This window comes from Psittacula echo (genome assembly GCF_963264785.1).
Source record: "Psittacula echo genome assembly, chromosome: 1".
Classification (NCBI taxonomy): Eukaryota; Metazoa; Chordata; class Aves; order Psittaciformes; family Psittacidae; genus Psittacula; species Psittacula echo.
Genome location: NC_137735.1, coordinates 154,905,211 through 154,931,488, shown reverse-complemented (window position 1 = coordinate 154,931,488; position 26,278 = coordinate 154,905,211). Strand labels below are relative to the sequence as shown.

The 26,278-nt window shown below is 40.5% G+C and overlaps 1 protein-coding gene across 7 annotated transcripts in view; it reads left to right on the top strand.

The window, feature by feature from the left end:
- Positions 1 to 22,429, top strand: part of PPHLN1 (periphilin 1) — a 68,989-nt gene extending 46,560 nt beyond the window's left edge. For 4 of the 7 annotated variants that reach the window (XM_080614459.1, XM_080614457.1, XM_080614458.1 and 1 more), the window contains one exon: positions 21,805 to 22,419. In XM_080614459.1, coding sequence (XP_080470585.1) covers positions 21,805 to 22,014 — 210 coding nt within the window. In that variant the 3' untranslated portion in view covers positions 22,015 to 22,419. Of the gene's footprint in view, positions 1 to 21,804 lie in introns of all 7 variants that reach the window. The other 3 variants (XM_080614462.1, XM_080614460.1, XM_080614456.1) reach the window with 3 other exon arrangements.
- Positions 22,430 to 26,278: the final 3,849 nt, after the last annotated feature.

Here is a 26,278-nt window from a genome sequence, read left to right as displayed (position 1 = left end):
ATTTTTTTAGCTATGTTCTCTTCCCTTTCCATGGACATTAATGGGTTATTCGGTATGCACTGCAACGTTCATAATTACAAACTGCATATGCAAAATCAGTGTAACTTATTTTACTTCAGCACCTGAAGGTATGGTTTAATAAGGAAGTGTATTACCACATTGCAGCTTTTTGCCAGCAGCTTTTTTCATTGGGAAGCTGATAAAAAGTGTTATTTAATATGTAACGCTCACAGGGCTCATAGGGCAGTATTTTTAGGAGAACTTAACACCAGAAATATATGCATGTATCCAGTAACAGTTGGTTATTTCTTAGAGAGATTTGAATGCTTTAGGTAGAATTCACCTTTAGATTTCTATCACTACCTTTCTATGGAAGATATTGTGTTTGACAATTTATTTTGCTGTATGTTTTTTAATGTAAGCATTTTTAGGCCTGTGCTGAACACATTCTGTTGAAATTTGTGAATGCTGGGGACTCGGTCTTTTGACAAAGGTAGCCATTGATCTAGTGTTTGATGTAGTGGTTACGTTTATGTTATCAAGCAGTGCTGTGGATTGCAAGATTGCAGAGGGCTGTTTGCTTTGAGACAGTCTTCAAGGGGATTGTTTATAGATTTTATAATTTTATGGCAGATCTCCGGAAGACTTAAATGAGAGGGGGTTCGTAGTTAGGTACTTGATCAAATTGGTGGACTTAGTTGAAACCAGAGAGAATGTGAAAGAAGGTTGTACCTGATTCCGTGCCCACCTGTTCAAATCTGAAAGACAAAAATCCACTTCTTGATCAGATAAAGTGGAGATCTAAGGAGCTGTCTGTTAAGCAGTATTTTTTCAATCAGCAGCTAGCAGTGATTGTTTGATTTATCATTTCTTGGTCTGTTGTGAGAAACCAAAAGAACTTAACAACAGGATGAAAGAAGACTTGGAAACTATAACACTGAGTAGGCTGGGAAGAAGGAAGATCAGTTTCAAGAGATGATGAATGTCAACAGGATTGGAAGAGGCGTTACGAAGAGAAGAAACTCTAAAAATGTGTGGGCCTTGATATATAATTAGGAACTAATTATGAGAATTTGCCTACTGAAAGAACTGTCAGAAGCTGAGATGCTTGGAAGGATAAGCAGAGCTGACAATGGCAAACCTCCTGAGAAAGCTGAAGGACAAAACCAGAAATGATGAATTGTCTGAGTCTTGATAAAGGCAGTAGTTTCTGTGGGAGTGAGGCTTATTGTGTGTGTGGTTTTGTTGTTTGTGGTGGGGTTTTGGTGGTGGTGGTTTTAATAACTTGAATTTGATTTAGAGAATAAAGAGAGCCACCTCTCCAACTCTGTCTCCAGCTAATTCTTGCTTTAACAGAATAGCATTGGTGGACTTGAGAGGTGGTTTTAGCAGTGTTGTTCGATTTTATTTTGTAACTGTTTTAAGGTTGGAAGATAAAATTCTCTTAGCTGGTGCAATGCATTGAGGCTTAAAGTTTTAACCTTTTAGTATTTTTCTTTCTTATAACTTGTCTCTTGAACACGGCATCTTTTGAATTTCTGAGTACTGTTTCAGCATTGCTCCTGGTGAAACCTGCTGCTTCCTGAATTGAAGCAGAATGAGAATAGGATCAGTCCCATATACCTAATAATTAGATCTAGAAAATTAAATTGCCTCAGAAATAGCCCTAGCTCAAAGGACTGCTGTCTATTCCCCCCCAGCACTGATTTCACATCAGTTCTATCAGTGTTCCCAATGCTATCTGAGCGTTGATCTTCTGAAAGTCTTGAAACAGGAATCCAAGTGGTGCTTAAAGCAGGATGTGTGTAGGGCAAACAGAGAACAGTGTCATAAAGATTTCATAAAACCATATGTGATGATGGGAAGGTGGTAACTGAGCGAACATGCGAAAACCCCTGGTAAGTGGGAAATGAAATTTAGTGGCAGGAAGGTAGGTGACAGGAGGGATTTGATGTTTGGCGTGGGAGCTCCTGCACTGATAAGAGCTTTCAGGAGGTTGGAGTAGACAGTGACAGAAGAGTATCACACTGACAACCTGTAGGTAGGGAAAATCTGCTGAAGTGTGTATCTACGATTTTATGTTTTTTTCATGTATCTTTTTCAGACTGTTGGGTTGATCTTAATGTAACAGAAACTGGTTTTGTAGATGGTCGTTTTGCCGGTGCATGTAGTTTAATCCTCTAATCCATTTGTAATCCAATTTGTATGCAACACTGGTTCTTACATAAGTATGGGATCATCTGTGACCAAAGATGCTTTGGTGAGAGGTTGCATTTGTCATCTGGTTCTTACGTTTATATTCTATATCTCAGTACCTAGCCTAATGTCTACTTTCTTCTGGCAGTTGTTTCACTGAGCAAGCTAAACTCAGTATGCTTTTAAGATGGGTAGGCTACACTTGTTTTTAATAGCTTGTTCTTTTCTGTGAACGATAGTGCTTTGACTGCCAGAAATTGGGTAGCATTTGGAAAGCAAGGAAATAATTTGAAATTAGAAAGCTACAGTTTACAGAGGACTGTTACATGGGGTTTGCTCCAATTATTTTGATTGCATATAGTATTTATATAGGTTTGTGTCTTAAAAGCTTGGCATAGAGAGAATTCATTTGCTCCAACATTTAAAATACAAGGTAATCTTTTAGTTCCAAAAAGTATCAAGAGTTGGGAACTTGCTATGGGAAAAGATCTTTCGTTGCATAAGTTGCTTATGCATGTGCTTCTTCTGTAAGTTAAGATTATAAAAACATTAGATTTTTATCTTGGTGTGTAAATGACTAATGCACATGGTCATTTGTCACCAACCCACAAGGATCACTTTCCTGTTTTGACTCATTTGCATTGATGTTGTGACTTTCAGTCCTCAGTGGTTGTCTAGGTATACACTAGTATGGGTATCACAATGGCGTTTCACAAAGACTTCACAAAATATGGCAGAAAAGCAAGGGCCAAGATTCCCCACAGGATGAAGGTTATAGTGTGCCTCTCTTACCTTGGCACTTTCACTTTGAAAGACTAATAGAGTCTTATATCCAGACTTACAAAATCAGAGAAGTTGAATACTGACAAAAACAAGTGGGTCATGTTGTTCCTGGTTCTTCAACTTCTTAAGCTTCTTGAGAAGGACTGTTTATATGTTAATTTTCTGAACTACTGAACTTTGAGTATTGCTGTGAATGACACAAAGAGCCTTTAATAGATGGGTTTGATACTGTTTCACCATGGTTTAATTGGCTTGCTAGTGATCTTTCCCCCTCTCCTGCTCCCCAGATAGCTTAAATACTTGGTTTCATTACAACATGAAATGCTGTACCTGTGTGAGGACTGTGTGTATTTACGTGACCATAATTACACCCCACAAGCACAACCTTAGTATAGAAGATAATTTATGTATTAACTTCTTCGGTCATGTGCTACCTACATAAAAAAATCTCCGTATAAGCATTTTTAAACACAAAATCAGAAATAGATTAGGGTATGCTGACACAAGCCTTTCAGTGATCATCTTCAACTGGAAATTTGCCCATTTTATTACTTCTTTTTCAGCTTGGCTTCCTGGAGAAACTAGCTTATGCAATCAGACAGTATCTGTGCTGTGCATCTTTTGATTCTATTGTCAGGTTTCAGCTAAATTCAGTTCGAGCTTAAACCAAGATTAACAAGTATTATGAAAACAGGCAGTAGCAGAAACTTTACGAGTTGCAGTGGAGAAATACCATAATGTGATTGCATCTCGTTAGACATCACGGAGGAATGATCACGGAATGGAACTATGTCTAGCTGAGGAGCGAGGTGACCTCTGAATTGGAGGGTGGAGGGAATCTGGAAGAGATGAAAGCATTTGTGGTGACAGGAGAGGTAAGGTTGGGAATTGGGAGTGTGGGAAGCAACAAACAAGGGTGGGACTGGATTTGCAGTTGAAAAAAAAAGAACAAGGATGATTTGTGCCAAGATCAGGAACTGCAGCCAAGAGGGTGGGGAAAAGAATGAGATGGGGATCAAGAGGAACATGGGTGGAGATGGGAATTAATTCCACAGAAGCTCTAAAGCCCATGGGCAAATGCAGTGGAGTTTCTCCCTGGCTGGAGGGTGGAGACGCTACATCATGCAAGAAAACTGGTTGCTATTTCTGGTGCCAGAAACAAGTCGGGGGAGCAGTCAGGTGCTTCCAGCTTGGTGTCTTCCCCTCTGGATGCCCTCAAGGCATCTGCAGAAGCTACGATGGTAAGGCAGGAAACACAGCGTTCCTGCATCGAGTACCTGAATTCACTTACTGAAGAATTTGATACACGTCAGTCACTGCTGATCGTTCTGTTGTCCATTTGGTTCAGTTTACTGTGTTTCTCATCAACTACAAATAAAACCAATGTGAATAATTTCTTAATGTAAAAATGAGTGTTAAATGAAATTATTAGTCTTCTTACCCAGATAGGTCTAGCCATAACTCAAAACTACCCTGATTAATTTTTAAACACTTCTCATAGTTTCATATTTTTTTTCCTCAAATCTACTCTTAGGCATAACTACAGCTCACTGTATAATTTTCCTTACGTTGCTATTGAAGGATGTTTTCTTGCAACTATGTTTTTGCTAAAATCAGAAGAAAGATAAACTCTCAGATTCTGTTTCCTGTTTCACTAAGGTCAGTTAATGCTTTTTTTTCCCTTTGATTTTTTAGTAATAGGATACCTAAATGTTTAACTGAGCTTTCAAGAGCTCTCTGACTCACCCTTGATTTGGTTTAGGCTATTGGTTTTTTAAGCCTATGTATAAGTGATTGGTGCTTTTAATAACAGAGCAAAGTGTTTCATAATACATACTACAAAATTATTGGCCTTGTTATTCTTGCAGTCTCCTTTTGGATGGGGAATTGCATCTGCATTCCAAATGTGACAATTATCATCTGTACACTAGTAAATTACAGTAAAATGGTTGTAGTATTGGGTCGTTAACATACCTAATCCAGATGTGATTAATCTAAAATTGCAAATTTATATGTAATTTGATAAGACAGACTTTTAAAAAATCAGTTAAATACAATTTGCATTCTTGGTGTGTGAATTTTCTACATCGTTTGTCAGCCAGTGTTTGGGGAACAGGGGTGGGCAAAAAAATATCGAGTTTAAGGTAATTATATGGTCTCCTATGGCCCAGATAAGCTATCAAAGAAACTGGTTTAGGAGTGTTTCTTTCAATTTTAAGCAGGATGGGCTTTTTGCTACCAAGAAAAGCATGTATCATTATAATGAGTTGGCTCTGGAGCCTTTTAATTTGTGTAGGTGTTACTCATGTCAGAGTAAGCAGCCAGAGCAGTGATTCTGAAGAGAAGTATCTCATCTACTGTAGAAATTATTCTCTCCTTATTCATTTATATCGACGCAGATACATTTTTCCATTAATGAGAGAAACATAATTTTTGCATGTATGTATTTCTTACAGTGCGGTGGAAATGTAAGGTAATTCCTTGCTTGTCTTAGACCTGTGCTATACATTGGGGACTTTCAAGAATGTAACCTCTGCTTTGCAGCACAAGCCTCTCTTTATGCTGCTTATGGACCAAACTGGTCATTTTTTTTAATCATTATCGCAAAAGTGGTACTTTAGGAAAAGCAGGATTCAATCACTTTTAAAGCTTTTGTTAAAAAATATTCGGGATATAACTTGAAAGTCTAGTGCCTTTATAGTAACAGGGCTCATGTCTTATTTCTTTATCCCAGGCTTCAGTTTCTCTTCCGTCTGTTGCTGTTTGACTGTTTCCGTCCTGTAAGACTAAGTATTCTTAAACGTGTATGCATATTACTGAAGATTAAGATTGAAGAGTTATATTAGGATAGACAGAAAACTCTTAGGGATAAGGTGCTGAGCTTGTTCTTGTCTGTTGTGGATCAATTGTAAGATTTTAAAAGAGGCAAGGTCATTTAGCATGTTAACTGAATGTGCAATGCCTAGGCTCAGGTAAGGTTTTATACATACAAGGATACAAGCTTTCATAGATATCCTTGCAATTTATTTCAAGACAAATTGCTCAGTATGCATGTGTAACTGGTAAATAAGTAGCTTTTTACTGTATTCCTTAAGCTGCTGTATTATGCATGTATTCAAGCTCTGAAGTGTGTGCATGTGCATGTGTACGTAATGTATACAGTGGGCAGTGTTTGGTTTTGTTCTTTAAATGATGTTTCCATCTAGTTATGAAAGAGGCCTTCTGCCTGTGTTTCTGTATTTGATAGAAATGCATGAAATGTCAATGCGTTTATGTCATGAGGTGCTCACATAATTCAGTTGATCTTTTTTAATGAATTTCTGATTTTTTCAGAGAGCTAGGCTAATGTGAGAGCTTGAGCGAAGACTTGCCAAGGGAGTGGGGAGGACTTGGATAAAATTTTGGTGGCAGAAGGGAAAGTAGTCAGAGGTGGTTGTGGTTCCTTTATTATGTACATATTGCCCAACTGCAGGGTCTTTGGAGCAGGAAGAGTGATTTGGCTTTGTCCACAGTGTAGTTTGCTGAGCAATGGAGAACTAAGGAGAATAAAGAGGAAATATGGACAAGTGAAAGAGAGGTTAATACTAAGTTGATGTAAGATGAAGTGAGTCAATAGTCAATTCTATATTAAAGCTAAACAATAGTTCTAAGATCTGGTTTCAGTGGATTGCAGCCAACAAATGAAAAGCGTCAGTCGCATTTTCTTCATTAAGAGTATAAGAGCGTAAGCTACTAACTTACTCTGCAGAAGACAACGTTTTCTCTTTTTTTTTTGTTTTAATGAAACAGTCATTGTTCTCATTCTACCCAGTCCATGGTTCTCTGAAATAAATAAATGAAATAATCCTTTGTTTAGAGTGTAAATCAATTCTTCGTGGATACTAATCCTGGAAATAGCAAGATGTCCTACCTACTGATTTGAAAATAGAAATTTTGCAATGTTTATACCCTCATGTGATTTAAAACAAACCAAACCAAACATGAAGCCTCTCCCCTGTGCCCCCCCGCTCCCTCCCCCCCCCAAAAAAAAAAAAAAAGCCTGCTGGAATTTCTAAATGAAATGAGAAAATGTCATTCATTTTAATTGTGGTTTTGTTTGGGGTTTTTCTATCTTATTTAATTTGGCTTGCTCTATTCTAAGTAATTAAATCTTTTTTGCCTCATTTAATTCTCTTTCCAGAGAGCGTAGCTCAGCCGGATCTTTGTTAGCATGAACTGTTTTGTTAAAAAAATCAAAGTTCTGGAAGGCTGCATGAAGGAAGGAATGTCTTATTTTTCAGGATATGTTTGTACGAATAACCCTTGTCTCTTCTGTATCTTTGAGAGCACGTGGTAATCTTCTGTGAAGTGAGGTTAAAAGGTAAATGGCATGGTACTGTTTCTTTTGGCTATTGCATTACTGTTTGACCTTTAGCAACCTATTTTTATCTTAGGCAGTAAACTGTTTAGTTCTGCTTATCAAAAGAGACTTCACTGCTCTCTTTCCTTGCTGTTCTTATCCAAAACACACAGTATCAATCCAGCATCAGTAGACTTTATCAGCAACAGCTATTATTCTGCTCAGAGATGCAGCATAAAAATGTTTATTTATATTGTAACAGTACATTTTATTCAATAAATACATTCTTACACAGTTCTGTGGTTTCCAGTTTCATAATCTGCTTTAGATCTTTTGTATTACCTCCTTATTAGTGTATTCTTTTCCTCAGTTTTAGCTGTCTGACTTGAAATTATTGTTTTGGTGTCTGCCCTAAAGTGAATTATTTTAGCCATTTAAACAATAGCCTATAAGATAAGATTAATATGGCAAGGTATGCTTGCAGATATTAACAGATATCCTAATTATTCATTTGAGGATATCTTCAAGTTTATCAAGATGTTGGTGGTAATTTAAAATCTTATGGAGAGTAGTTTAGTGGAAGGGTCAACTCCTCCATACCTTTAGTTGTCAGTGTGCTTTGCCAGAGTGAAGTTCTACTCGCTGGAGTGTTGGCCAGAGGCAGAACTTGCTGTATCTCTGAAGTGACCACAATTCATTATGCTGCTGGTGATACTCAACAAATCTTTAACTGCAGGCCATTGACAGAATTGCTGGGCAGCCACTAATATGTTCTAGCTATATTTTTTTCATTGACTTGTTAATTTACATGATGCTTTACTATTGCTACTAATAAATAAATACTGGTACCATAATCATCCTCTCTCATTTACAGTTAGAGTAAATAAGATATTTCATGAAATTTAAGAGGGCTGAGTCTAGACCTCTAGTATGCTTGCATCAGAAATAGCATAGGAAGCAGGACTGGGGAAGTGATCATCCTCCTGTACTCGGCACTGATGAGGCAGCACCTCAAATACTGTGTTCAGTTTGGGGCCTCACTACAAGAAGACATGGAGATACTGGAGCAGGTCCAGCGAAGGGCAATGAAGCTGTTGAGGGGTCTAGAGCAGAAGTCTGATGAGGGACATCTGAGGGAACTGGGGTTGTTCAGCCAGGAGTAAAGGAGGCTCTGAGGAGATCTTGTTGCTCATCTTACAGCTACGTGAAAGGAGGCTGTGCTAAGGTGGGTGTCAGTCTCTTCTCCCAAGTAACAAATGACAGGACAAGAGGAAATGGCCTTAAGTTGCACCAGGGGAGGTTTAGATTGGATAGCAGGTATAATTTCTTCACTGAAAGGGTTGTCAGTCACTGGAACAGGCTGCCCAGAGAAGTGGTTGAGTCACCATCCTTGGAGGTATTTAAGACATGTAGATGTGGCAGTTAGAAACATGGTCTATAGTGGTAATGCTAGGGTAACAGCTGGACTCGGTGATCTTGAAAGTCTTTTTCAACCTAAATGATTCTATGATTGTAAATTTTGTCTCCTCAGTACTAGAAGTATCTCTTGGTATACTGGGCTGCATCAAAAGAAGCATGGCCAGCAGGTTGAAGGAAGTGGTGAGGCACTGGAATGGTTTGCCCAAGGAAGCTGTGAATGCTCCATCTCTGGCAGTGTTCAAGGCCAGGTTGAATGGAGTCTTGGGTGACACAGTTTAGTGCGAGATGTCCCTGCCCATGGCAGGGGGGTTGGAACTGTATGATCTTACGGTCCCTTCCAACCCAAACCATTCTATGATTCTATCCTGACCCTCTACTCTGCTCTCTTGAGATCCCACTTGGAGCACTGCGTGCAGTTCTGCTGTCCTCAACATAAGAAGGACATGGAGCTGTTAGAGCAAGTCCAGAGGAGGGCCATGAGGATTATCAGGGGAGTGGAGCACCTCCTGTATGGAGACAGGCTGAGAAAGTTGGGGCTGTTCAGCCTGGAGAAGAGAAGGCTGCGTGGAGACCTCATAGCAGCCTTCCAGTATCTGAAGGGGGCCTACAAGGATGCTGGAAAGGGACACTTCATTAGGGACTCTAGCAATAGGACAAGGGGTAATGGGTTTAAACTAAAACAGGGGAAGTTCAGGTTAGATGTAAGGAAGAAGTTCCTTACTGTGAGGGTGGTGAGGCACTGGAATGGTTTGCCCAAAGAAGTGATAAATGCTCCGTCCCTGGCAATGCTCAAGGCCAGGTTGGACAGGGCCTTGGGTGGCATGGTTTAGTGTGAGGTGTCCCTGCCCATAGCAGGAGAGTTGGAACTAGATGATCTTACGGTCCTTTCCAACCCTAACTGTTCTATGATTCTGTGATTTGTTGCATCATGCTGGTAGCACAATTTGTAGAAGTCAAGGATTGCATAAAGCTGCTCTAAGATATCTGAAGAAGACAGAGCTAAAGATTTCAAAAAACGGCACACAAAACAGTATTTGATGATCCCAGTTTTCTTATAATGGTCATAATACCTTTTATAAGGACTGACTGAAGCCAGACTCAAAAAGAATCAAAGCTTTTCAGTGGATGCCAGAAAGTGAAGACAAGCAAACACTTCAGAAAGTCATGAGTGTGTTCACATATCTTGCCAAGTTTGTTCCAAATCTGTCCTCTGTCAGTTCCCCCCATCAGACAACTTCTGGAAAATGTTCAGTGACACTGGAGTGAACAGGGCAGGCATTCCTTTAATGAGTTTGATAGGTAACAGTTCTTGTGCTGAAATGCTGCAGCGCTGCTTAACTATCTCTTTAATGAAGGCTTGTAACGAAGAACTGGAAAGCCAATGTCCTTAGTTGTAGAAGATCTTTTTAAACGCAAAATAGGCTTGTTTATCACATGGAAAAATAGTTCACCATGAAAAACAACAGTGACTCCCAAGCTTTTTTGAACCAGCTAAACGCTGGGATTCTTCAGTATTACTTATGAGCTGTAACCCAAACTGACTGAATAATTAATTCCAAGTACTGTGGGATACAGTTAGTGGTATGTGCACTGAGTAAACGCAGAACTCTTGCTACGTTCTCTTGGAACCACAACTGGTAATCGCTGCCCTAAGACATATGATTTACTAGCCATGAAAGACAATCTCTACTCCTTGTGGCTTTCTCTTTGGGGACAGACATGCTTTCTATTTTTACCAATTTTGGATCAGATTTCTGCTCCCAAATTGAAATGGAAATAGCTAGAATTGTGGGAACAGATTCAGAGGGAGAGATAGTTTGGGTGTTAAATGCTAAAAATACAGAAGGAATGAATATATTTGCAGTAAGAAATGAAGCTTCATCATATGGCTTTTCTGACCTATTCCACCTCCAGCCATTGTGTTAGGTTTATGTTCTGTTTCTTTATATGTTTCGTATTTGACTGAAGATACAGAAACATTAAAACACAGATCCTGTGTGTTTTGCCTGCCTGGGTTAGGTAGCAGTTCTGAGAGTGGTCCCAGATGAGTTCAAAGAGACTGGACACATTAGTAAGGCTGTAGATAAATGTCCTCTTTGGAGGTTATCCACAGTTTCTTGTCACCTTCTCACCCAGAATAGGTGATTCCTCCCTGCAGCCCAACTGATGTGCTACTGTGTGACCTTATTATGCTGATTGTGCCTAAAAATGAATTTTAGGAGTAGTCCTGTATATTGCTGGCTCACACAAACAAGTGGGTGAGGGTTTCTGGCATGGGGATGGTGACAGCTGGGAAGGGGGAATAGCATTTTCAGCCATCACAGCTGCATGTGGAAAAAGATACCCATCCACAAGCTGGGGAGAGCTTATAGAATTCTTCAAAAACATGGCCTTAATTTGCTTTTTCTTTTATTTGATTTTATATTTGAAATGAGTACTTAAAGTAAATGATGAGAGTGACTGTTTAGAGGGTAGAGACAGGACCATGACTTGGACATGAAAACAATTGGATCCATTATTGATGCACTAATAAAACTGATTTGTGAGGCTAGTATAATGTGTGAAGTAATTCTAAACTTTCAGAAACCTTAAGTTTTAACATAACCTAAGTAATAAAACCTTGGTAATCGAAGTAATTGTTTTTTCTTCTTGCAGCTGTTGCTTTTCCTTTCTGAGAAGTTGTCCATTACAGTAGTTTACTTATTTTGTGTTGTATGTTCCTTATGCTGCACGTGTGATTAAAAAAAACCTTTGACTTCAGCATTTTTTTGAACCATTAAAGGAGGAAAACGAAAAGAAGTTGCTCTTTAAGCAGTGATGGTGAGAGTCTTCTCATTTAAGGACTGGTTCTTAAACTTATCAATCCACTAACTTTGAGTTTATAATAACAATGATGCCGCCGGTTAATCATGCAGCTGATCTGCTGGGAGTTGCTCTCAATTGGAAAAGGAAGATTTGTTTTGTTTTGTTTTCTCTTGCTGCTTGTTTATATTGTGCCATTGAAGAAAATGCAGGTGATCCACTTCTCAGGGTAAAATTCTGTCTTGCCCATTAACAAAACTGAGCCCTCAGTGCAGAATGTTGAGTCTGAGAGTATTTGTAGCTGAAGATACTTGTTGAAATTGAAACTGTGACGACTTTTGTTCAGGGAAAACTAAATCACCACAAGTCACTTTCTGGTGAAAGCAAATGCATCATTGCTGATCTTGACTGCAGCACAGTCCATGTATGTGGCTTTTAAACTACTGTACTTTCTGTACAAGGAAGGTTAGTTTATCATGTAATTGTTGCTGTTAATACACAGCCCATTCTGATGAAGCTTAAATGAATATCGCTTTCCTTTGTGGTCAGTGGACATAACTGAAAGCTATTGAAGCATTTTTAACAAGAGAATTACCATAGACAGAGTCTTTTGTAGATAAACTTCACCCTTCCTGTTTTGGATGGAGCAATAAGTTTACCATGGAGCAGATTTAGGAAATAGCTTTCCATCAATTCTGTGTTTTATAAATAAAAAAGTCGCAGGGTGAGGTCCTTCCTTTGGCATAAAGCTGATTATTTCCTGCTTAATCCTGAACTGGTGCATTTCAAGTAATGGGATTTTTTTTAGCATCTGACACAGAGGAGAGCTTTTAGGATTCTGTTTTCATTTATGGCCCTGTGAAAATGCAGTTTCTATACTAGAGGGTCATTATAGAACAAAGAAAAACTAACAGATGTGTAACTTGTTGCTCTTTCAGATAATTTTTGGACTTAGCTTTACAGCTGTTTGTAGCCGGGCATTTTAAACATACGGCTGGGTATTCTTGTATGTGAGCTGAAAACATGTCATTGATGTGTCTCTGAGAGATCGTCAGTACTTCTAGTGAGGTTTAGAAACTGGTGACTTGCAACTGCAATGGATTATTTGAATTCAGATTTATCATCTGCTTGCAGAAAGCACACGCTTTCTCTAAGAAGAATACGTAAGAGGGAGAACTTAAACTAATACTGCTGTTCTACCTAAGGAACACAGAAGTTAATATATGAAGTAACACTACCCTCATCCAACACATCTGTTGTAAAGAAGCCTATGAAATCTAGGCCACACACAAACTGGTCTCCAAGGGCCTGTAGTTGGTGTTAGAATGCTGTTATTATGTGGTCTGATTGGTTTAGTAAAGAATTATCTCCAGTAAAACCATGTAACATAATAGTCTTTGCTCTCCCACATGGGAGCTACTTCTGCTTGACTGAACAAGACATTTCTTGAAGAAGTAATAATGCACTTGCTCTTGCCAAAACATAACATTAAATGAAGTGTATCGTCATGTACATTTTTGTTGCATATCAATTCTTGTTCATTTAAACATTCACTTAAAGTCCTCCACTGTAGTATTAAAAGCAGTTCAAGTAAATATATGGATTTCTTAGCAATATATTTAAAGTAAACTTCTTGTGTCATATTGAAAACTTGTTATCATTTTAAAGCATTAGGGAACTATTTGGAAAATGTAAGTTTTCATAAATGAAAAGTGTTGTTGAACTTTCCAGATGCCAGTTTAATTGTCAAGACAGGACAAGTCATGGATGGCAGTTTAAGGTTTATCTTGCACTGTCCTGAATGCTTTGTATGTGATGCTTTCCCTAGTCACTGTGGCTTTAAAAGATTGCTGAGATAGTTCAATAGTTCATGTGAACAGTTTCCTAAATAGTATTAACTTGGTTGGCTTTTGCTATGATTGTTCAGAACCTTGTAGCCTTGCTTTACAGATTTGTCCTTGCTGTGTAACTGGAGCTGTAAACACTTGCTACAGTTGTTGAGGACTTCTCTTTAACTGCTTTTTCTTTTTATTACTTTTACTCTGCTCAATAGAGTCCTACAAAAGCTTGAATGTTCCATCTTTAGATTGCTTTATAAACATTGAGTAAATGCACCAAAATGTGTAATTTGTTGTTTGGATGGTGAAGGGAGGGAAAAAAGGAGTCCAGCAGGGATGGTGCTTCTATCCCGAGGTGATGATTAGAGGTATAATTGCTATGGGGCAGAGCCCAGCACAATAGAAGCCATAGGAGGATGAGGCTGACATGGGGAAGATGAGGCAGCCTGGCTTTGTTCCAACACTGCTGCAGTCACGGCATGCCTGAGTCAGTCATAGGCTTCTCCTGAGCTGCAATGGACTCCACCCTGTGCAGCCCCCATGGCTTCACTGTAATTGCAGAGGTGTCACCAGGGGCATGATGTGAAGCAAATGAGGATGCAGATGATGTCTTGAGCTTAAACTGCAGATAATGGTTTCGTGGAAGTAAATAATTTGGTCTGCATGTTTACTTCCCAGTGTATTACATAGAAGGGATGTGATGCTCGATGGATGTACACTAGATGATTTTTACGTCCCTTCCAACCCAAACCATTCTATGACTGTATGGAAAAGGCCAGATTTGTGTCTCAGGACCGAAGCCAACTCTTCAGGGTTTTCAGCCTTAAATTGCACATTTAAATTTAGCAAAGAGTTTGTTACTGTAGACATAGACACCCATCCCCAGTTTTACAGATGACCTCCCATCTCTTTTCATACTAGAATCCTACTTTAAAATTAATCAGGAAGCCTTGCAGTGGCATTGTTTTAGACTGCATCTTCCTCTTTCAGATTAGTTTAATCAAAGGAATAAATAAAAAAGCAGGCAGAAGATATTGTGTCCTAGAAACGAGTGCTGTAGACCAGCTGAACAGAAACACTGTGGCCCTATGTGGGGAGCAGTGGTTGGCCCTGAGGAGCTCAGAGCTGGGTGGCCCTAGCTGCATCTCCCAGGGGCTACCTCCCAGCCACTGCAGCTATTCCCTGCAGCACTGTGCTCAGGCACCATCATCCACATTGCTAGTCTTGGTCCTTGAGGGCAAAGCAGAGCTCAGCTCTGAGTTCACACTGCTTTTAATATGATGACTGTATCAGCATCTGTTCCATATGAGAGACTTCCAGCAGACCTTTCAGTCAGGTATTTAGCTGCCGGAAATCATGGGCTTAGATCAGGCTTATCTGGTGCTTGAAACTTTCACTGGAAAGGGAAACTGAGTGCACATAACTTTAATATTTTGCGTATCTTCAGTAAGTGTCAGATTAACATGAAGTTGTTCGTTACTACATAGTAGATGAAATAACTTGTTTCCCCCAATTTGCAATTCAATGAATATCTAATTGGTCTATAAACAGATTGATTAATGGGTGCAGAAACTATTGCATAGATTCAAGGCAAAATTGTTAGCGTGTTTTTAAGAAAGGAATAGAATAGGTTTGTTGATGTTTTATAATTAAAAATTATATACCGCTATTGCAACCAAGCATTAAATCCGTTGTACATTCATTTAGCTTTTTGTAGCCGTGAAAAATAGTCCTTCTTGGCTGAAAACCAATTTTAAATATCTTGATCATGAGAATTGTCTGCAAGTGGTTTAATGACAGTTCTGAGCATACTTTGCACTGTGAAGCTATAAATTTATATACTGTGCTCATAAACATAACAATACAATTACATTGCCACTGCAGTAATGAAAATTTCTCTGTACTCCTTCAGTAGAGGATTAGCTTATTGTACTTGAGGAGATGAAATTTCGGGTAAGTTAATAAAGCCTAATTTGCATGGTTGAGAACAATCCAAGACGGTATGTAAATAAATTAAAAATAAGTGATTTGGGGAGAGGTAATAATTCCTTGTAAAAGATGTCTTTGGCAAAGAAAATACTGTGATATTGAAGTAATTGGTTTGTAGTTCCCCAATTTGCCTAAGTTTACATGCACAATTATAAAACAAATCTTATTGCATATGCAGTGAGCTTTGAGCTAGGTCTGCATTACAAAATCTTTCAGTATTGCTCATAGTTAGGAGTACAGGAAAAATCAGACCCCATTGTCTGTCTGCCCTTGTCGGGAAAACCTGACATAAATGTGGCTGTGTTAACAGAAGAGTGCTTTGTCAGGCTTGCTTTAGGTCTGCTGAGGAGGGGAAATGAGAAAGTGACTTATACCACCAGAGGGCTATACCAGCCTTGCTGTCCTGGCTTAGCTAGGGGAGCAAAAGCTGTTACCTGGGTCTGGTGTAGAGGAGCCTTCGGGCATCACTGAAGCAAGAGAGATTTCAGGCAGTTTGCTTTTTCATTAATGGGGTGTCTGGAGGGGATGTGGTACAGCTTGCAAGCTTGTGCTATACTTATGCTCTGCAAGTTCAATCAGACAGCTACTGGCGAGCATGTGGTTATGTGGTTTCTTTCCTCCTTGCATGGGGTATTTGATACTTGTGGGAAATGTGCCCTTAGTAACTGAAAAGTTTCTGTTTTCTGGAAGATAATATATTAAATGAATACGTGCATGAATCACAGATACAAGATTGTGATTGCTGGGCATGTCGGGTCTTCTCAAGGGTGAGTTAGTATCTAAGGGTTGCAGGCTATTTAATGCTGTTTCTGAGCCACAACCCTACCTCCTTTCCCCATGTGAACTGAGCCTTGAGGATCTTTGGCCTTCTGGATGAGGAGCTGAGAACAGGCATCTCTGAGGATGAGCACTGACTCACAAGCACTGATGGTGGGCTGTGTACATATGGTGCAGAGCTGCTCAGAGAATCTGGAGTTGCATCGTGTTGCTGTGAAGGAGGGGTCCTGGTGGAGGTGAGAGAGTGTTAGATGAATCTGTAAATGTATGGAATGATAAAAATACTCAAAAATGCAGGAAAGGTTGTGATGAAGGAGGAGTGCAGGAGGTTGGAAATTACAGACTAAATCACACACATCAATTTCATTTGCTAAATCATCACATCCACTTAATGGACATGGTCCTCACTGTGCCTGGCGGTCCTGCTTGTGTTTGTGGGCAGTAGTACCACCTTCTGCACTGAAATTAATTTGTCCCTCTTGCATAAAGCTGCCTGAGTGTTGCATGTGCAAGTCTCCGGATGTTTCCTGTTCAAGCCATGAGGATTAAAAGTAAGTGCCACAGTCATACTCATCCAAAGCCATAGTGGAGAAGACAGTTAATGTTGCCTACTTATATTTAGAATAAAGCATGTTCATTACAGCAGTTCTCCCATAAATGAGAAGTAACAATTCAGTTGAGTCTTTTGAGGCAGAGAGGAGAAATTTGCATCTTCCACTTGCAACTCATTTGTACTTTCTGCCAGCTGTGGACATGGCAGGTAAAGAGGCTAACTCATAGCCTGGTTGGACCAGTTTTCCTGAGGGTCTTTTCAGTTACCAGGGAACTTCTCTCTGGTTTCCATCTTCTTCAAAGGCTGTTTAGAGCAGAAGCTGTAGTTTTAGCTGTCCTGAATCACCTTGAGAAGTTAAAAAGCCTTTCTTTGCACAGACTGTAGAGCTAAGCAGGGAAGGCTTGGTGTATGGGTTGAAATAAGGGTTACGAATATCTCCATTTTATTATGTTTTTTCCTGGCCTCATCTCCTTTGAATGTTGTGTCTACTCTTGCTGTTGAAATGAAGCTGCTTTTTGGCCAGATATGCAAGACTTTGAGACGAAGATAACAGAGTTTCTGACTCTTTTGCAGACTGTATTCACTTGCAGGGGAAGATATCTTAAGTTCTGTGGAGGTTTTCTCATTGCTATTTATGTCATCCCGCAGCTCTGCTGGGCAAAATACAAAGGCAGGTCCAGAAAAGTTTTGGAGAAGAAGATGGAGCTGTGCTAAGCAGCGAAAGGAAATGATGTGGACTTTGTCAGTGAATAGCAGACATCTCATCAAATTAGGTATAATTTCATCCACACCCAGAGTTCAGATTTACAACAAAGATTTGGTGGTAGTGTTTTCCACCTGTCATCTGAGACATTCAGTATATTTTCTTTGGTTTAAGTTGGAACCATTTTTGCATTATCATTGCAGAAGGTACATAGCAGTCTAAGACGTGAGCAGTCCTCATGAGCTTGCTTCTGCCCCTCTTCTCCATCAGAGGTTAATGCCCCAGAGCTGAGCTAGAAGAAGAGAACGTGTAGTATCCTTCATCTCTGTCATGTCAGTGTCATATGCTGTAATTAATTTAAGTCACTGTTGATGGTACTTTGAGGTTAATTGTGAAACTTTGCACAGACACAGATTAAGAAATTCTCGAAAGTTTCATTCTGCCTGGCGAGTTCTAGGGCCTCATCACCTCCAACCTTGGAGACCAACATCTCCATCGCTTTAGCTAGATCTATATTTAAATAGATCTAAGCGCAGATTTTGGTTTAGTTTTCCCAAATATATAAGGAGTGTTCACTAATGTGTCACAGGTGCACCACAACTTCAGACTTGAATCTAGACAAGGCCTAAGTGCTATACAGAAACTGGCATGTGAAGGGTTGATCTAAGCTGCAGCCTGTATGCGATTATCGTGTAAGAATAAAAGAGCTAAAATGCCGTGACAGTAATATAAAAGTAGGCATATTTGGGATCCTCTGACCTCACAGTTTGGAAAACTCTTCAAAGAGAACTTGAGTTCTGCTTATATACTTCTCATTCTCAGAAAAATCAAGACTACATAGTGTGTGTGTATGTAAAATAAATATAAGTACCTTTATATATTTGGGAATAGAACAGCTGTTTCTGTTTCTCCTTCATCTGCTTACGAAAGTGTTACACGTTCTTTCCATTATGCTGGTGCTGTAGTTTAGGTCAGAGAATAAAAGTATGCTAGGGCCTTGGTAAATGCTCACCCCATGGCTTTAGCTGTTTTCAGGATTAACTGCCGTATATATCAGACAGAATAATCATGTCATTGGTATCATTCCCTTTCTTGGTTTTCAATATAAAAATGTTATTTCTTCTTTCCCCACACATGGAACCGTTTTCAGCTTTTAGTTCCAGATGTTTACAGATAAGCTTTCCATAGCCCGAGCTCAAAATCAATATCAGCTGGAATTTTAAATGTAGGGTTAATTTCAGACTTTGTTGGGTCACAAGTTCTTTAAATATTCTTCTCCTGCAGAGAGATGTTTTGCTTGTTTGGAGTCTTTTCTGCAGTTTTCTTTCTTCCTCAAACATTACATTCTCGGCTTATTTTCCAGAAACATCTTTCTTCTCTCTTCTGTGGAGAGGATGGATTTTAGTATGCCGTGCCACCATCCTCTTTTACAAGAACTTTGAGTGCTTACACCACTTTTAAAAATAGCTGATTGTACCATTGAGCTGCTAATATCTTCTGTAATTGATATTCTTGTATTTATAATCTCTACTCCCTTCTGCAAAGCGTAGTAACTTCTGTTTGAGAGCTGGTAGTTGTGCACTGACTTCAGATACAAACTGGTTTATGAAGTTATTACCGCTTCGCAACTGTGGCTCGCAGTTCTTTCAGTTGTGCTGATGCATCTGGTTTTAGAATTGAATCACTGAATCACATTAATTGGGGGGGAAGTAATTTAAAAAGGGATCATCTCAATGATGCAATTTATGTCGCAGCTATACAAATAGGTTTATCAGCACAATTGAGAAGGAGGCAGATTGCACGGGGAGGATTAGAAATAGCAGCTGGGGTAGAAAGCTTGTTGAGGGAAAATTGCTCAATTATTGTTAGAGGAGCTGAGCTGTTTCCTTTGTTCTCTGTTGTTAGAACTGCCTTCCTGCCCCACCTTCGCCCTCTTCCCCTGTTTTAGGTCAGTTCTATTTTGGGGGTTTTCTTAAGTCTTTTGTCACAAAGAATTGAAAGTGTTTGTCTTATACATGAAGGTGTTTGGTTTCCAGATTGTTGTGACAGCAAAGTGACTTCTGACTCCAGACACAGCGACAACAATGGCTCTCCTGATTCTCTTCCATGCCTTCTTTTGGGAAAGTTTTAAGGACAAATGTGTGTAGACTGAGCTAATATTTATATGCTAAGGGTCAGAGAATTTCATCTGGGTTAGTTCTTGGTGGTGTGCAAGAGAAATAGCAGATATCACAGTTTGCTATTAATTTGAAGACCAATTAAAAGTAGAGCATTTCCTTCAGCTGTAGTTATGGGTGCCTTCTGGTGCAGAAGACGGGATAATGTGTCTGTGTTCTCTATTAGTGTCAGGGTTTCATTCATTGCACATTCATTCATTGCACATTGCACATTCATTCATTCATTGCACAGCGTCCTCTGAAGACTGACAGTTACCAGGTTCACCTACCTGTGGAAGATCATTCACACATCCTTGGTCTGACCACTTCAAAGGTGATAGACTAGGACAAATAGACTTGCAATAAGGAAAAAAAAATGAAGAGGAGAAGAAAAAGGTTTTTAACTATTTCCCCCCAAACATAATGGCTCTGAGGAGAAAAAACTTTCAGAGATCATTCTGTGAAGGTGCTAGGAAGCATGCTGCAAGTACTTGAAAGGCATGAGTTATCCAGAGTGAAATACCATCTGTCTGTCATATGGCTAATCAGAGACAGCAATTCTTCCTGAGCTTTTTCTTTGGAAAGAGTCAGAAAAAAGGTAACTCAAATTTGCTCTGTTTGAAGTTCTCTTAGCATGTATCGTGGTTTACTTGCTGTGGAACATGAACTCTGAGAGTCTGGGGTTTGTGCTGATATTTTACTACCGAAGAACAAAGCATACAAAGGAGGAAACAAACCCCTCAGAAAGAATGCCATGTGCGCACTGTTTCCACACTTAAGATGTTTAGCTGTGGTTTGTTTTGGACTGCAGTCTTCTTTTTGGCTTCTTAATCTCCATTGAAAATTAGTTCCTTTCAAAAGGTTTTCTTTTATTTGTCAACCAGCATTTGAAAAGTGGGTCTCATTTTAAACTGTTGTTACAGAATATACCATCAATTTGAGAACTGTCATTATTAAGGGTATCATGTTAAATCATCATGTTTCTGAGAATAGTTTGTGTGCAGAATGTTTGTTCGTTCGTTTGTTTATTTTACTGTTCCTCTGGAATGAATATGCTTGAGCTGCCCTTGGACTGATCCTTATGAATAAAACAGTGTGGTGGTGTTTGGTTGGGGGAGGGCTCTTTTGTCTTTTTCTTTCTTTTTTGCTAATGGGGAATTGCGTATATACAATTGTATCATTTGTGTGTCCGCAATAGAGATAAATGTGGAAGGAGAAGGTCATGCGTCTCTCTAAAAAAGAAGTTCTAACCCAAGAACGCAATGCTAAAAGATAATCACACTTTGAGGAATATCAACATTTTAGCTCCCCCCCCTCCAGCAAAAAAGAAAGTACAGCGATATAAAACTTACTTATCTGCACTCAGAAAGCCAGTGTATTTTCTAAATGGAAATTGGCCAAAGAGGTGTGAAAAAGAACCGCATCTGGCAGCTGGAAGACTTTGACAAGTTCCTTTTTTGGTGGGTGTTTAGATTAATAACCTTGGCTGGAATCTGAAAAAAGTACAATAAAGTTGCAAGGCCACTGACTCACTTTGAAAACTACCTAAAAGCATCGTTGGATGTTGGTCTGAAAAACAGTTGCAGTGATAATGAGAAGTTACTTCTCCTCAACTGTGGTACGTAACTGACTCACAACTCTTCGTTCCCTGCAGTATAAGATCAGACAGGTTCATATAAACCACTGCCAGGATTGCTCTTACCCTTAGTGGTTGAATCACCAATGCAGTCAAAGTAATTAAAATCATATTTGTTAAGAGCTTCTACAAGGAACAAATATCCACCAAACAAACGTAATTTGGTGAAATTATTTAAACACAAATTGTATTTAAAGTATTAGGAAAGATTACAATCTAAGTTATTGATGCTTTGTATGAAGACTGGGATTGCTGGACATGCCACGATTAATTTTATCCATATTTGCAATGAAGATGTGGTTTAGCATTTGCACTTCACTCTGCCATTATGTATTAAATATTGTTGCAAGAGGAACTTCATTTTTCTTTTTAAGGCATTTTTTTCCAAGAAGAGTGATTTCTTGTATCCAGATAGTTCTGAACTACTTAAATTTGTATTACTGCGGACCATAAGAGAGGAAAAGGCAAAAACATCTTACAGCTGAAACTCCTTTAAATCCAATATTCTTTGTTTGGTTTGTGTCTGCAGTAGCACCTAACTCAATGAGGGCTTTTGGTGTGCTAATGTAAAAAGTGTTCCATTTAATTCTTTTCAAAAATGTCTTCTTTCTAGATCTACCGACAAGACTGTGAAACCTTTGGCATGGTAGTGAAGATGCTAATTGATAAAGATCCGTCATTGGAGAAGTCCATTCAGTTTGCCCTGAGGCAGAATTTGCATGAAATAGGTGAACGGTGTATAGAAGAACTCAAACATTTCATTGCTCAGTACGATGCTGCCAATCAAGATCTATCAGAATCCTTCAAAGAAGGCTCATACTAAGGACAGAAATATGCTTTTAGATCCTCTTCATTGTGTATGCCATAATACATAAATCTGCTTTGTTGCTGGGAAAGAGGAGATCTTGCTGGGGATTTGAACCCAAGGCCTGCGCTCCTTTGTAGTAGCTCAGGTGGCTATATCACGTTCACTGTGGTCTCCACAATTGTATTCTTCCTACCTGTACTTGTTGACATATATTCCTTTGAAAGGGTGTCCTTTCAAAAATGCTGTAAAGTCAAACTATTTTTGAAGCCTTTACACAGTTACCTAGGAACAACTGTTCAGTCCGATGTATGTACACTTACATTTTGATGTTTATAAGTGTAACTTCAAACACTGTATTTTTTATTAAAGTAACAAAAAAGCAGTTCTTCATTCTTCAGCTTACACAGAAAGAAGTCTTGTTTTCATACATACTATAGGAAGAGAAGACTTGCAAAATTGGTAGCAACTATGATTTAAATTATATATAAAAGTTTAATTTTAAACTTCAGATTCATTCTGTAAAATTGCACTGGGGTTTATCTCTAGTCTCTGACTGCCAGAGCAACTCTAGCTACTTGGTGTAAGTGCTGTACTTGTGTTCTTGTTGCAGGTTCTGCAAGTGCTGTTTAAATGTTGGTGTTTTCCATGTCATGAGTCATTTGTAGTGAGCAGTATTCAAGGAGCCATGGGTGCTTGAGGTTGGAAGGGACCACTGGGGGTCATCTAATGCAACGCCCCTGCTCAGGCAGGGTCACCTAGAGCACATTGCTCAGGATTGTGTCCAGATGGCTCTTGAATATCCCCAGGGAAGGAGACTCCACAACCTTTCCGGGCACCCTACTCCAATGCTCAGTAAAGAAGATTTTCATACTCAGATGGAATTTCCTGGGGTCTAGTTTATGCCCATTGCCTCTCATTCTATCACTTGGCATCACCAAGAAGAGTCTGGCCTTATCCTCTTGACACCCTCCCTTCAGATACTTACACGCACTGATCTGATCCCCTGAGTCTTCTCTAGGCTGAACAGCTCCCTCAGCCTTCCCTCATATGAGAGCGCTCCAGACCCTTCATCATTCCTGTAGCCCTTCACTGGACTTGCTCCTGGAGCTCTGTGTCTCTTTTGTACTGGGTAAACCCAGAACTGGACACAATAATCAAGGTGAGTAGAGGGAAGATTACCCCACTTGACCTGCTGGCAGTGCTTTTCCTGATGCAGCCCAGGATACCATTGGCCTTCTTGGCCACAGAGGTATATGGCTGGCTCATGAGCAACTTGTGCACCAGGACCCCCAGGTCCTTCTCTGCAGTGCTGCTTTCCATCAGGTCAGCTCCCAGCCTCTACTGGTGCCTGGGGCTAGTTCCAATTTTCCTTTGGTGAATCCATGCTGACTACTCCTGATAGCTGCCTCGTCTTCCACATGCCTTCCACATACATGCCTTCCATATGGCCTTCAGGATGAGCCGTTCCATCACCTTACCAGGAACTGAGGTGAGGCTGACTGGCCTGTAGCTCCCAGGCTTCTCCTTCTTGCCATTATTGAAGACTGGGGTGACATTTGCTTTCTTCCAGTCCTCAGGCACCTCTCCTGATCTCCATTACCTTTCAAAGATGATTGAGAGTAGCCTAGCAATAAGGTTTGCCAGCTCCCTCAGCACTCACGGGTGCATTCTGTCAGAGCCCATGGACTTGTAGATGTCATGTTTGTCTAAATGATCTCCAATCCTTCTCAATCAAGGGAAGGACTTACTTTCTCCAGACCTTCCGCCTCGTCTCCTGAGTCAAGGACTCCCAGGGGCTGACCTTGGCATTGAAGACTGAAATGAAGAAGGCATTCAGTGTCTCTGTGTCCTCTGTCACCAGGGGCATCCCTGCTCTATTTAGTAGCAGGCTTTCTTTTTACTGATGTATTTGAAGAAGCCTTTCTTGTTGTCCTTGACATCCTTAGCCAGATATTATTCCAAAAGAGCCTTGGCTCTCCTTGTCGCATTTCTGCATACTCTGACAACATCCCTATATTCATCCCAGGTGGCCTGTCGCTGCTTCCACCTGTGTATCTCCTGCTTGTGTTTGAGTTTTATGTAGGATGAATTCCATTTTTTTGTTACTATTTGCTAATAATGTTTCCTTTGTTATGTTTTTGACTGCACCTTACAGAGTATAACTGCAGGTAACCACTGAGCAGGGAAGGGTCCCTTCTCCTACTGTCTCTTGTCTCCCTCCTTGAGCCTTCTCACCACTTCTCATCCATCAGTTTTCACAATCAGGAGGCTGTGTGTAATCTTTATTTCTGGCATCAAGAAGGAGCAGGAATTCAGGGGGATAAGGAAAGTGAGCAGGATCGTTTCTTTAGGAACTCCAGGTTGCTTTGGATTAGATATAATCCAAAGATATAATATTGATTATTATAATAATATTATATATTATATAATATATTCCATATATGCCATATTGAGGGGTTTGGGTGTTTTGAAAAAGGGACCCAAGTTAGTAGGCCAGGTCTACTGGGGGCTGGTAGAGCTGATCTGACAAAGAAGAGGAAGAGTGGTTTTGGTAGCAGGCTTGCCAGGCTGGTCAAGGTTTCTCTAAACTAGATGTGTTGGGGGAGGGGGGCATCGTTCCATCCCAACACACCCAGTCAGTTGCCAGCACCTACAGTAAATGCTTGGAGCGATGCAGAGATATTCCAGCCGCTCCAGCCAATGAGCCGGCTTCATTTGGAGCTCAGCTCAGATGCCTCTATACAAACGCCCATAGCATGGGAAACAAACAAGAGGAATTAGAGATGTGTGCACGACTATGGGAGTATGATATAGTAGGCATCACAGAAACACGGTGGGATGGCTCCTATGACTGGAGTGTTGGAATGGAAGGTTACAGGCTCTACAGAAAAGACAGGCCTGGCAGGCGGGGAGGGGGAGTTGCTATTTATGTTAGGGATAAGCTGGAGAGTATGGAACTGTGTCTGGGGATGGGTGAGCAGTCGACAGAGAGTTTGTGGGTCAGGGTTAAAGGGAGAACGGCGATGGGAGACATTACTGTGAGGATCTGTCACAGCCCGCCTGATCAGGGGGACTCTGTGGATGAAGTGCTCTATAGGCAGATAGGAACAGCCTCATGCTCGTCGGAGGGACGGTACGGCCCGGCACAAGCAATCCAGGAGGTTCCTCGATTGTGTGGAAGACAACTTCCTTCTGCAAGTTATAGAGGAACCGACAAGGAGAGCTGCCGTGCTTGACCTCGTGCTCACCAACAGGGAAGGGCTGGTTGGAAATGTGATGTTCCAGGGCAGCCTTGCTTGGAGCGATCCTGAGATGGTTGAGTTCTTGATCCTCAGGACGGTGAGAAGAGCGTGCAGCAAGCTCACTGCCCTGCACTTCAAGAGAGCAGACTTTGGCCTCTTCAGGAACCTGCTGAGTAAGGTTCCATGGGATATAGCCCTAGAGGGCAGGGGGGGCCCAAGACTGTTGGTTGATATTCAAGGATCACCTGCTCCAAGCTCAGGAGTGTTGTGTCCCAACTAGAAGGAAGTGCAGCAGGAGGGCCAGGAGACCTCCTTGGATACATAAGGAGGTGCTGAGGAAACTTTGAGGGAAAAAAGAGGCTTATAAAAGGTGGAAGCAAGGACAGGCGGCCTGGGAAGAAAACAGGGATGTTGTCCAGGAAGCTAGGGACCAGGTTAGGAAAGCTAAGGCACAGCTAGAATTAAGCTTGAATAGGGATGTGAATGATAACAGGAAGGGATTCTATAGGCACGTAGTGAATAAAAGACAGACTAGGGACAAAGTAGGCCCCCTCTGGAAGCTATCAGAACTGGCTACCCCGGATTTGGAGAAGGCTGAGGTTCTTAATGGCTTCTTTGCCTCAGTCTTCACTGGCAAAGGCTCTGACTGCACCACCCAAGTCTTGGAAGGCGGATGTAGGGACTGTGAGAATGAGGACCCTAGGCCCACTGTAGGAGAGGATCTGGTTTGAGACCATCTTAAAAACCTAAACGCACACAAGTCCATGGGACCTGACGACATCCATCCGCAGGTCCTGAAGGAGCTGGTGAATGAAGTTGCTAAGCCACTGGCCATCATATTTGAAAAATCATGGCAGTCAGGTGAAGTTCCTGACAACTGGAATAAGGGAAATATAACCCTCATTTTCAAGAAGGGGAAAATGGATGACCCGGGGAATGACAGACCAGTCAGTCTCACCTCTGTGCCTGGCAAACTCTTGGAGCAGATTCTCCTGGAAGGCATGCTGAGGCACATGAAAAACAAGGAGGTGGTTGGT